This window comes from Eleutherodactylus coqui, chromosome 8 (assembly GCF_035609145.1).
Source record: "Eleutherodactylus coqui strain aEleCoq1 chromosome 8, aEleCoq1.hap1, whole genome shotgun sequence".
NCBI classification, from domain to species: Eukaryota; Metazoa; Chordata; class Amphibia; order Anura; family Eleutherodactylidae; genus Eleutherodactylus; species Eleutherodactylus coqui.
In genome coordinates this window covers 32,271,614-32,283,669 of record NC_089844.1, presented here as the reverse complement: position 1 = coordinate 32,283,669, position 12,056 = coordinate 32,271,614, and the positions used below count along the sequence as shown (strand labels likewise).

General features: G+C 45.8%; 1 protein-coding gene across 1 annotated transcript in view; it reads right to left on the bottom strand.

The window, feature by feature from the left end:
* Positions 1 to 3,157: 3,157 nt before the first annotated feature.
* Positions 3,158 to 12,056, bottom strand: part of MPP4 (MAGUK p55 scaffold protein 4) — a 46,198-nt gene continuing 37,299 nt past the window's right edge. The window contains exons 17-20 of the mRNA XM_066577784.1: positions 9,099 to 9,192; positions 5,875 to 5,983; positions 4,940 to 5,074; positions 3,158 to 3,454 (exon numbers count right to left, since the gene is read on the bottom strand). Of these exons, the coding sequence (XP_066433881.1) occupies positions 3,269 to 3,454; positions 4,940 to 5,074; positions 5,875 to 5,983; positions 9,099 to 9,192 (524 nt within the window). The 3' untranslated portion in view covers positions 3,158 to 3,268. The remainder of the gene's footprint in view (positions 3,455 to 4,939; positions 5,075 to 5,874; positions 5,984 to 9,098; positions 9,193 to 12,056) is intronic.

The following is a 12,056-nucleotide window of genomic DNA, read 5'->3' as shown; positions in this document are numbered from 1 at the left end:
AGATTCGGGGGGTGGGTAGCAGTGGGGAACAGGGGGAGCTCTCCCCCCCCACTCCCCTCTGCAACGCCCTGCTCTCCTCCGCCGCCCCCCCCCCCCCCCCCCGAATCTTTTCGCCCGAATAGTCAGTTACTCGAAAAAAAGTGGTGCTCGAGTCCAAAAACACCCGAACCGAGTACGCTCGCTCATCTCTACTTAAGATGCAACATTTTGGTCGGCCCCACAATTCTAACTTCAGACCTCACACTTTCAATCCATGTTATTTTTTTGTTAATTACCTTATGGAACCAGAGTTGTCATCACTTGTGTGTTTTGCAAACAGAAGTTACTGTACCTGACTCCCAGCAGTCTAAGATACAAGAAGCAGAGATGCAAAGGAGGTAACCGGACATTTATATGATGGTTGTGTATTAAACTGTCACTCAGTCTGCAGATTCCTTTTTTTTTTTTTTAATTTGTAATTCATTATAGCTGGGGACTTTGTGCCTTAAAGGGTTAATCCTATCTCGGTCAGTCATGGCTCACTGTGCTACACTGTTCCTATACGTCCCGTTCACTTCTGTGAGACTTACAGAAACAGAGTAGCCCAGCAAACTCTACTATTGTAGTGGCTGCAATATCAGCATGGGGACCAGGACCCTGTTCTAGAGAGGTCTGCATCAGACACTTGTTGCACACCCTGTGTATAGGCCATAAGGAACAGATGTTTGACATGGGAATAACCATTTCTTCTCATAATGTAGACTAAAGCGACCTTCTCGTCCCGAACAAAGATGGCTGCCCCAGGTTTTCTGATGCACACTAGTATGCATTATTAGTCTAAGACACTACACCTGCTTTGATTGACCAGTGCTGCCAGTCAGAGCAGCAGGTAGTGTGTTGGACTACCGATGTATACAGTGTGCAGCGCGTAGTCAGAGAAGCTGTGTGGCCATCCTTGTTTGTCCAGGCCCGGAGGGGCCGCTTTAAATTATGGACTGATGCAATCTTACACAATTGCATGGCTGTAATTTAAATCCATTTTCACCGGTTTGCATGTTAAGGTCCATTTACACGGGACCATTATGGCGGAAAGCTCAGTCAAACAAATGAAACTGAGCGATAATCGCCCCGTGTAAATGCAAATAATGTTTACAGTTTGTTCACTTCTCATTGTGGCTGACTTTGTTGGCATAAAAACCAATCGCTGAGCGAGTAGCCCACAATCCACTGATGAACACTGCCTGCCAAAGCCCTTATTGGTGCATTAGTGCCCACCTTTAGGCTGGGTTCACACAGGGCAGATTTGCCGTGAAAATTCTGTCCGGAATTTTGCCGCGGCAATCCCAGGATTAGCCAGCCATGTGGACGAGATTTCTCAGAAATCTCGTCCACACGGGACAGCGAATCCGCCGCGGCTAAGCCAGGGCTGCAGCGCGGATTCGCCGGCCGTAGCATGTTAATTTTTTTTCTTCTTCCACTGCAGCCGCGCTCTCCTCTATGGGAGTGCCTGCCGGAGTGGAAGAGCAAGAGGCCAGGCTGCTTCAAAACCAGTCGCTAAGTGTCGCGGGTTTTGAAGCAGCTCTTCTCCCGGCGGAAATCTTGCAGTTTTTCGCTGCGGCCAAACCGCGAGATTTCCCCCGGGCATCCGGTATGCGAGAACCCAGCCTTAGGCTAGGGCCACATGTTGGCTTTGGCATGTTGCAAGGCAACAAAAACAAGCATGCTTTGTTTGCAACTTGCTGTCTTGAAACTCTTATGTTGTGACTTGGCTGCGAGTTGCATACGATGTGGGACCAAAAACACAATGTGTTTGGATTTTTTGTAACTTGCATTGTGACTATATTTACAACCATTACTTGCAGTGTTGCCACGTAATCTTAGGGCCCGTTTACACAGGGCGAGAGTCAGACCACCAATGCCCAACAGCACGTCCCAGTGATGCTGGCTCCTGTGCTGTCACACAGGGGCAAGTATCGCTCAGAGCATGGCTAGCATGGAGGCGGCTGGGGAGCGTCCCCCTCCGCCCGTCTCCATTCGTTGTAAGCAGACAGTCGTTCAGAGCTGAGCGACTCTTTTCCAGTCTCTGCATGAATTTACACGGGACGGCTATCTTCAAAACCCACAGTTATGTGGGTATTTGGACAAGGAATGATAATCATCCTGTGTAAAAGGGCCTTTATCCTTAAAGGGATTATCCAGATTTACAAAGAAAGAATGGCTTATTCTCTGGAGGATAGTTAAAGCAGGTGTAGTGTGTTAAAGGAATGATGCATACAATGCATAGTGTGCACCAGGAGTCAGAAAAAGCGGGGAGCCATCTTTGTTTCTCCAGGCCGGAGGGTCACTTTAATAATTTTCTGTCCGACTTGGGCCAAAACCATCTACAGTAGAAACAATAGATTTCTGCAGCCATCCAAGGTCCCTTTTACTTCATTTTGGAAGGTCTACCTTTAACCAAAGTAAACTTAGAAATAATTTCTATATTTTATATTTAGATTTTGCCAAGTGTTTACAGATCAGAGATATTTGGCTATGCAGGGTGTAGTCAAAAAGACTGATCCAGTGCTATATCTCATTACCCCCTCCCCTCCATTCACTGTAAGCAGATAGTCATTTAGAACTGAACGGCTACTGTTTACACTGAAGGGCTAGTTGTTCAGTCGTTTAGTTTCTGCATGAATTTACATGAGACGACTGTCGTTCAAAACCTGGGGGCGCGCGCGGGACTTTGATCAACTCTGAACGATAATCGTCCCATGTAAAAGGGCCTTTAAAAGCAGAAAGCAGCTTGCTCCATCTTACATCCTACTCTTCAACTTTGCAATTGGGTTTTACTCTCTCTAAAGGGACCACAACAAAATATTGAAATCCCTGTTATGGGGTCCCCAGAGGCCTGTGCGCTGGACCCTTGTGTAGCACACATCCATGCCTTTCTATGCAAGGACGCCATAGTTCTTTCAATATTGGACAGCAGTATTGAGATCTAGCGCTGGGTCCATCTGACTCCATCCTGTATTATACTGTACCTGTATAGTCCACTCACAAGCAGAGCGAGGAGGTAAAGAGGTTTTTATTGACAGACAATAGCTAAATTCACCATCTAGGATGTTGGAGATTCTCTGTAGATCAGCAGCTACAATTCTAACAATCTACTAAACGTGTACAATAATACATCTCATACGCGGCTCTTGATATCACAGTCGTCCGGCGATGTCCCGTGACAGTGGAAGGAGCTGTTCCCTACTGCCAGTATAGGGATTGGACACATTTATAGTCTTTGGGTAAATAATTATGAATCTGAGCAGATCCAAGCTGCAGGGATCCATTGCGGCTCATCCTGAGCCCGGCGGACGATGGACAAGAGCTGGACGCTGGCTGAGTGCAGATCATCATTCACCAACACCTGGTTAAAAAACTGGCTGAATTGCTCTTCCATCTTTGCTGCAGATTCTTCTATTTCCTGGAAGTCTTCCTCCTGCAGGTTTAACAAAATCAGCAAAGTGGCCACTCCATGCAATACGCCCTTCAAAATGATAGAGTGTCTAAAGGTCATTTTACACGGGCGAGCCGTCAGGTAAGCACTGCCTAACACTCGTCCCAGTGGTACTCGCTCCTGTGCTGCTACACAGGAGCGAGTATTGTTGGCACCGCTCACAGAGCTGCGGGCATGGAGGTGGAGCGTTCTTCCCCTGCCCGACTCCATTCACTGTAAGCAGTCGTTTAAAAAACAAATGACTGCTGTTTACACACTGAATGGCGAATCGTTCAGTTTTCTGCATGTAGAACCTGACTAATCCTCGTTCAGTCGCTGCATGCATTTACATGGGACCATTAGCGGTAGCATTCCTGCTGGCATCTGAACGAATCTTTGTGTAAAATGGCCAGAACCGATTGTGTCACTTTTATTGTGGAGTTTGATGTCTTGTAAATATATTTGGCGCATAAAAATGGACCTCAGGCCGGCTGCACACGGGCGGATTTGCATTGCGGAATGCAGAGCAGGCATCCGCCTCCGGATTCCGCCACAAATATCGCCCATTGCATGCTATGGCAAAACGCTTTTTCCTCTACATGAGCAGAAATTGATTGCGAATTTCCGCTCGCGGAAAAGAAATCGCAGCATGCTAAATCCACTTGGATGGCTTCCATTGAAGTCAATGAAAGTGTCCGACCCGTGGCCCTTCCCCAATGACATTGCGGAAAGGTTGCGGATTCCGCGTCATCGCCTAGGGATGAAGCAGGAAAAGCCAAGCTTTTAAAAAAGAACCGTACTGCGCATGTCCGACAGCTGACCAGGAAGCGCTGGCTGAAGACTACAAACAAGTGGTGGGGAAGGAGTGTGTGGAGCGGACAGCGCCTGTTAGTTAATGTATTGGTCTATGTGTTAGTTTGTTTTTTAGATGTCGCCAGGGCTTATTTTCAGGGTAGGGCTTATATTATAAGTTCGCCCCTGAAAATCCCAGCAAAAGAGCACTACAAAGTTGCGATATCGCACAAAACATAGATGCGATATCGCTTCAATGTTCTCGCGGCAATATCACTGTTGCTATGTGAAAGAGGCCTTAAAGCGGTTTGTCTGGCGATTACCCTCAATATGGATTGCACAAGTGTAAGTACATTGGGGGAAATGATCAGGAATCTGCAACTGATAATTAAATCCTGATGTTATTGTGACACTTCACAGCCGCAGCACATTGGTTCAGCAGCCGATGTAGCATTCGAGGGGCTCCTCAGTAGAGGGGTGAATGTGTCCACTGGTATAGTTACACTATAGTATACGGATTGTTTTATTTGTTCTTACACAGTGACAAGTTTACATGTACCAAACCACACAGTCCGATACTGAACCTGGGGATGAAGCTACCGAGTCCTGATCATGGAGGTTCATGTGTCACTCGAATGGGAGATAGAAGACCTACCCCATTAAATGGCAATAGCATCTGCATAATAATGACTGTACCTTATACTTCAGGTTAACGTAGTAATCGGTGAGGATGCTGGCGTTTCTTCTTGTCTGGCGCATGCAGGTTCGGCTTGGTGGTTTTATAAATATCACATATGGTTTAAGTTCATGGGTTCGAGCCCCCATAATACCCTGCAACAAGAAAGAAAGCAGCATGTCTACCAAAGCTTATTTAACAGCCCTTGTGCTAGTGCTGGGATAATCAGTGCTACAGTATAAATGTTGTGTATTTAAACCATAGAGTGACAGCACACGATATCTGTGTAGTGAGGGGAAGTCCGATGCTGAATTGCTTTCCCTGATTCTCTTTACAATCACTGAGTAAAATGAAAAAAAAAACAAAACAGTTTTTCTGCAGCCTCCACTAGGGGGAGCTCAATGAATAAAGACAGCACTGTATAAATCCATATGCAGTAAGCGCCACCTAGTGGTTGTTTCAAACTGTGAAATCCGTGCTGAGAATCTGCAGTATAAATTGAAATGCTGCACACGTTAGGCCGGCTGTGGGTGGATTCTTTTCTGCAGTATTTACTGTAGATGAGACTTGGAAAATCTGCAGTATGTAACATAGCAGCAATATGGATTCAAACAGGTGGAAATTCTGCCTGGAAAATCTTAAAGGGATCGGTCACCTACTTTCAGTCTTAGCAGCTAAGCTCATGTTCTGAAAGCAGGTGACCCGCTGAGTCTGTGAATGTAAGTGTTATACTCATCACCCTTGTCATTCCCCCCGGTGTCGGCATTGAAAGCCATCACTCAATGCATTGAGTAGTCTATCCATTCCAGTGCTCACATCAGATGGAGGCAAGTATGACATCCCTTGCACTGAGTGGGTCACCTATTCACAGCCCATACGCTTAGCTCATAGGGCTAAAAGTAGGTGATAGGCATTTTCAGTATTCAAATCACATTGCTGTACTTTAGCGACTAACCTGTGGCTCCAAGTCAATTATGCAGATTTTTCCAGCATCCAGCACTTCTTTCACGGTGTCTGTGCTGGTACCGTACATGTGTCCCTTGTATTCTCCATACTCCAGAAAACTGGGAGAGAAATAGTGAAAATATTAATACAGCAGTAACAATACTGAGATCAGTCTGGTCATTCTCTAGGTACTAGATATCTTACAAGGAGGTAGTAGCAACAGGGAAAGTGTTCAGACCTGAATGCTGGTTGGAAGATATCATGGCGGTCAGGAAGGAGAAAACTGGAAATGGGTGACCCCAGCAGAGATGGCACCTGTGGTCACTGGAGGTAAGTGCACTGTAATCACTTTTGCTATGGAGAGCTGGCCTCTATTATATGATGACTTCATTATATAGAGGTATACTAGGGCTGAGCTGCTGTATCTTAGCCTTCCATGTTATAAACCAGATTTCTCCTCCTCCAAAACTCTTGAAAGTTTTGGAGGAGTCAGGGATGGTGCATGAGTTTTAAAAATTCAGGACACAAGCTCCACCTGCATTACCCCACAGCAACACAGCAAACACAGAAAATAATCAGAGGAGAAATCTGTTTTATAACATGGAAGGCTAAGTACAGCAGCTCAGCCCTAGTATACCTCTATATAATGAAGTCATCATATAATAGAGGCCAGCTCTCCATAGCAAAAGTGATTACAGTGCACTTACCTCCAGTGACCACAGGTGCCATCTCTGCTGGGGTCACCCATTTCCAGTTTTCTCCTTCCTGACCGCCATGATATCTTCCAACCAGCATTCAGGTCTGAACACTTTCCCTGTTGCTACTACCTCCTCCTAGTTCGCCCTCTACATTGTAGTTTTCTGCAACTCCCCCCAAATCAGTTACAGTATAGTGCATTTCTTCATAACCCCACACTGTTCTAGTGCTTTCCCTCCATGCAGTTATAGCGCATACTTCCATGCTCCTCAAACACAGTTACATTATGCCTTTCCATGTCTGTGACATAGTTACAGTAACCCCTTCAGTTATAGTGTGCCTCTCCATACCCCCATAGTTATAAAGCACCTATGGGGGCACTCACACAGTTAAATTTGCAACCTCTTTAACCAATCTGCGCCTCAGGTCACCGCCAAGGTCTAAACTCGCACATCTTCATAGTTGACTGTCACCTCCCTTTAGTTGCCTCTGACAGTCACTCACACTGCTACATTACGAGGCATGGTCACAATTTCAATCCCTGCGACCCCTATAGCTACACCACTGAAAGTTAGAATAGCGCCACCTGCTGTTTTTATTCTGTGGCAACCTCAGTAACTTCTCATTCTTATCACTTGCTCTCCATCTCTTCTAACAGAGGCGGTGCAGCCGACCACACCAGGAATCCCTCCACCTTGTGGAGCAGAGAGAGAAGCATCACTGAGCAGCTAGAATTACTGAGGTGGACACAGTATAGAAACGGCAGGTGGCGCCATTCTAACATTATTCCTAGAATATATGGGAATAGAAACATTTTTTTAAATAAATATAAATTCCCCCCAAAAAGTTCATAATTCTAGGCTGCATTTACTGATAAACAATATTTTTCATGGATCAAGGAACTTTGGTGTTATAAATCTAACTAGAAGAATGACCTATAATAACTCTAAATATATAAACTCTTTGTAAACACATTACATTGCTTCATTTGTATTGCTCAAGTTACATAATATGTTACAATCAAGAGATGCATTCACAGTTCTGCAGACCTCAGAGCTGAAATCTCCTGGTCAGAGCCAGTTCGGATGAGTTGTATTTTGGAAAGTGCCATCTTTGCACCGATACTGCACTGTCACACGAACAGGAAAAGTCATTTGCACTACTGCATTAAAAGGAGCTCAACTCCACTGTTAGGGATGTGCCCGTCTACAAGGGGGTTGTCTGTTTCCAATGACAATTAGCGGGGTTGTCAATGCAGCATTGGAGTGTTATACAGTTGTTACTCCGTACGGGGTGAGTACTCCACTTTTTATATACATTATATCTATATATAAAATGATGTTCATACTGCAGATAGGCATTATGCTATAGGGGCTGTTCACAGCTTTTTTAAAATTTCATCCGGGGTTGCCATTTCAGAACTCCCCAAAACAGAACCCTTGGGTGTAAGCATTGGTCACCACTAGAGATGAGTGAGCATACTCGGTAAGGCGATATACTCGAGAGAGCATCGCCTTTTTTGAGTACCTGCTGGCTCGTCCCTGAAGACTTGGGGGGGCCGTGGGGGGTTGCAGAGGGGAGAGGGAGAGGGATCTCTCTCACTCTCCTCCCCGCTGCCCCGCGCCGCCCCCGACCCCCAGTTACCCCCCTCCATGAATTTTCAGGGACGAGCCAGCAGGTACTCGAAAAAGGCGATGCTCTCTCGAGTATATCGCCTTACCGAGTATGCTCACTCATCTCTAGTCGCCACTAATGAAATCTCTTGATACATGGACTAATAGGTCTCCATTAACGACAATTTTCCGTTCATTTCCAGTATTTTAAACCTGAAAGAATAATATGATTGACCAGGTTATCCTTTCCAGCTCAAAATGTCAGACTGAATGGAAATCTGCCAAAACATAGACCACTGGTCTCGGGTTAAGCAGATTGCAGCAATAGAAGTGAATGGATCCATTCAGGGGTTCTGTATGAATCACTTTTTGGGGGGATTCAGACTTGACTGATAAAAAACCAGCAACGTGAAGAACAATAAGGTGGGAATGAATCATAAACTGCTTTGGTGAAATCACAAGTGTCTTCCAAGACCTGCACTGTGGTCTGTGATCAAGAAGAGAGGAGGAAAAGGAACGTCCCCTAGTGACTGTACTCTGTTCTCTACTTCAGAATAGGCTTGCTGTGGGTCACATAAGACAGCATCCCAGGGTGCATGTATACAATGTACAGCCCAGGGGTACATCTACTAAGTGGTATAAGCAGGGGGCAGATGGAAGGAAGTAACCGCTGTGGGTTCTGACTCCACCGCATCTTTTGGAGTCCATCAATGAAGACATTCAGGTCACAGGGCAGGTGTGACATTTTTAGAATCAAGTCAATTTGCAAAGGGTCATTTTTGGTACTTGAATGCAGCAAGAATAGTTTTAAAAGCATGCATATCCTTTAAAGCAAGAGTAACGCCACCCCGTGTAGGATGATTGATATTGGCACCTAATATAAACTGCTTGAATATATTTCCCATGCATCCAGGAGACGACCTACCTGTGGCTGTATACCATACTTTCAAATGTCTCTTTAGACACGAAGAAATACTCTCGACCGTTCTCTTCATAGCTCTTCTTGTGGCGGGTAGTGTCTGTTGGGACACAGATCCTCGCATGTTAATATCTGCTGAAGTAAAATGTTTGCTACTAGTCTGCACATAACAGATATTGCTTACGCTGTGTATCAAGAGATGATGTAAGGTCTAGAGATGAGCGTGCATACTCGCTAAGGGCAATTACTCGAGCGAGCATTGTCCTTAGTGAGTACCTGCCCGCTCGGAAGAAAAGATTTGGGTGCCGGCAGGGAGCGGCACGGGAGAGCGGGGGGGAACGGAGGGAAGAGCTCTCTCTCCCTCTCTCTCCCCCCCCCCCCCCCCCCCCCCCGCTGCCCCCTGCTCACTCCCGCAACTCACCTGTCACCCGCGCCGGCAGCCGAATCTTTTCTTCCGAGCGGGCAGGTACTCGCTAAGGACAATGCTCGATCATCTCTAGTAAGGTCTCATTCACATCCGCTTTGGAGGCTGTGTCCGGAGCGTCCAGCGCAGATCCGCAGAAAAATGCAAACGAAATAACACAGCATGCAGCTCTATTAAAGTCTGGCAAATTGCCAGAAGCCGGCTGGACCCCAATATAGTAAATGGGCCCTGTTCGGCTCTGGCATGTGCAGTATACAGTACTTCTAGTATTTTCGTTGTTCGACTCTGAATACAGAGCTCTGGCACAGATGTGACTGGGACCTTACTCTTTCCTGCTTTCAGCCCATATTAAGGTCTTATTCACAAGGACAAATCTATTCTTTCTAGTCTTATCTCTTGAAAAGAAGAGTGAAGCATAAATACCATGTGTGAATAACTGCTTAACATTGTGCAACACGGAATTGTGACATCAGTGCCGGCCTTAGATTAAATGGCAATTTATGTACATTTTATTCTTTTTTTGGCACTCCCCTGTCATCAGAATAAAACCAAAATATATTGCACTGATGGGCAGTCTGCCTGTATTCTGCTTCTGTAGAAAATAGCGGCATACCAACACAAGAGCGGCTCAATGAATAAATACTGTACCAGAACCAAGCTCATAACAAATACAGTAGCAGAGCTAAGCAAATATGTTGGGTGGGGATAGGGAGCATGGATGGGCTGAAAGTGCTGCCTTGCAACATTAGAGGGGAGGAGCCTGAGCCAGGAGGAGGATGATTCATGTAGCTTCACAAGACACTGCTGCACAGAAGAAGTTGATCATCTGGTCTGGTGGACCTAAAGAGGCATTCGTCTCCAGGCTACATCGGTCTGGTGCCCACCCTACAAGTTGGTGGCAAGCACCCTGTATGACTGCATGGGTCCCAAATAGCCAAGTCCAGTCATGTGTAAAGTGATAAATATGATCAATACATTCATTATCAAGTGAATAAATATTATAACCGCATAGCGTATGTAGATAATGCTGCCATGGTATACAAATAAATCATGTCACTATACCTTGCAGAAGCAAATAGATATTAGGTCAATTGGAGCGCCCATAATGACAATTTAATCATAATGCCCTCATTATGGCCAGCACAGTGCCCCTCTCCCCCTATATGTGACAGTGACAAAAGAGTGTTGTGTAGAGATGAGCGAACGTACTCGTTAAGGGCGATTTCGCAATTGAGCATTGCTATTTTCGAGTACCTGGCTACTCGGGTGAAAAGATTCGGGGGGTGCCGGGGGTGAGCAGGGGGGGGGGGGGGGGGAAGAGAGAGAGAGAGCTCCCCCCGGTCCACCACGCCACCCCCCGAATTTTTTCACTCGAGTAGCCAGGTACTCGAAAAAGGCGATGCTCGATTGCAAAATCGCCCTTAACAAGTACGTTCACTTATCTCTAGTGTTGTGGTATAATCTGTGGTGGTCTAGAGACGAAAATGGAATAAACAGTACATCATGGGTGGTCTAGGGTAGTTTGGGTCACTTTTTTTTATTTAGATACATCTAAAGTTCTGTGCTGATCAATTTTACAGCATATTCTCTCTTTATATACAGCTTCCTCAAATCTAATTTTTTTTCTTTTCACCTAGCCATAGATCTAAATTCTAAAATTCTGGATGCTTAAAACTGTCACTAGGGGGTGCCAAAGATCTCATTGCAGTCAATGGGAGCTGTATAAATAACGATGCAATCATCTCCACCTTGTCCCAGCTGCTGACAGACATTCACCAGGCTGCGAAATGAAGGAGTGTTTGATTCTTAACCCCTTAGTGACCAAGCCTGTTTGCGTCTTAATGACCAGACCAAATTTTGGAAATCTGACATGTGTCACTTTGACATAGCATAACTCCGTAAAGGTTTTGCTTATCCAAGTGATTCTGACATTGTTTTTTCGCCACATGTTGTACTTCATTTAGGTGGTGAAAATAGTCCGATATAATTTGTGTATATTTATTAAAAGCACCAAAATTGGGACATGAGCGCTGAAAATAAGAATTAATAGGAATAAACTTACCCGCAGCGGACCGGGCAGATCTTCTCTTCTTCACGGCCGGATCTTCTTTCTTCGGCCGGCGGATGTACTCGGCACGGCGGTCGCGTGCCGCGCGCATGCGCCGGGCACATCCGCCGGGCCGAAGCAAGAAGATCCCGCCATGAGGAAGAGAAGATCTGCCCGGTCCGCTGCGGGTAAGTTATTCTTATTTTAGGTCTCCCGCGGATCCGGACGGCTTCCATAGGCTTCAATAAGACCAGCACGAAAATGGAGCATGTCACGTTTTTTTTTCATGCTCCATTTTTTAAAATTCCCTTTTATTGACCATCCGTGGGTATTTACCTACCCGTGGGTGGTCAATGCATCCCTATGGGGTGCAGATCCGCGGGCGGGCGGAAGAGTTAAAATCCGCTGCGGATTTTAATTCTTCTTTTGCCCGTGGACATGAGGCCTTAAACAAAAACGTGTTTTACAATAGCATGCACAATAGGGGCACTTA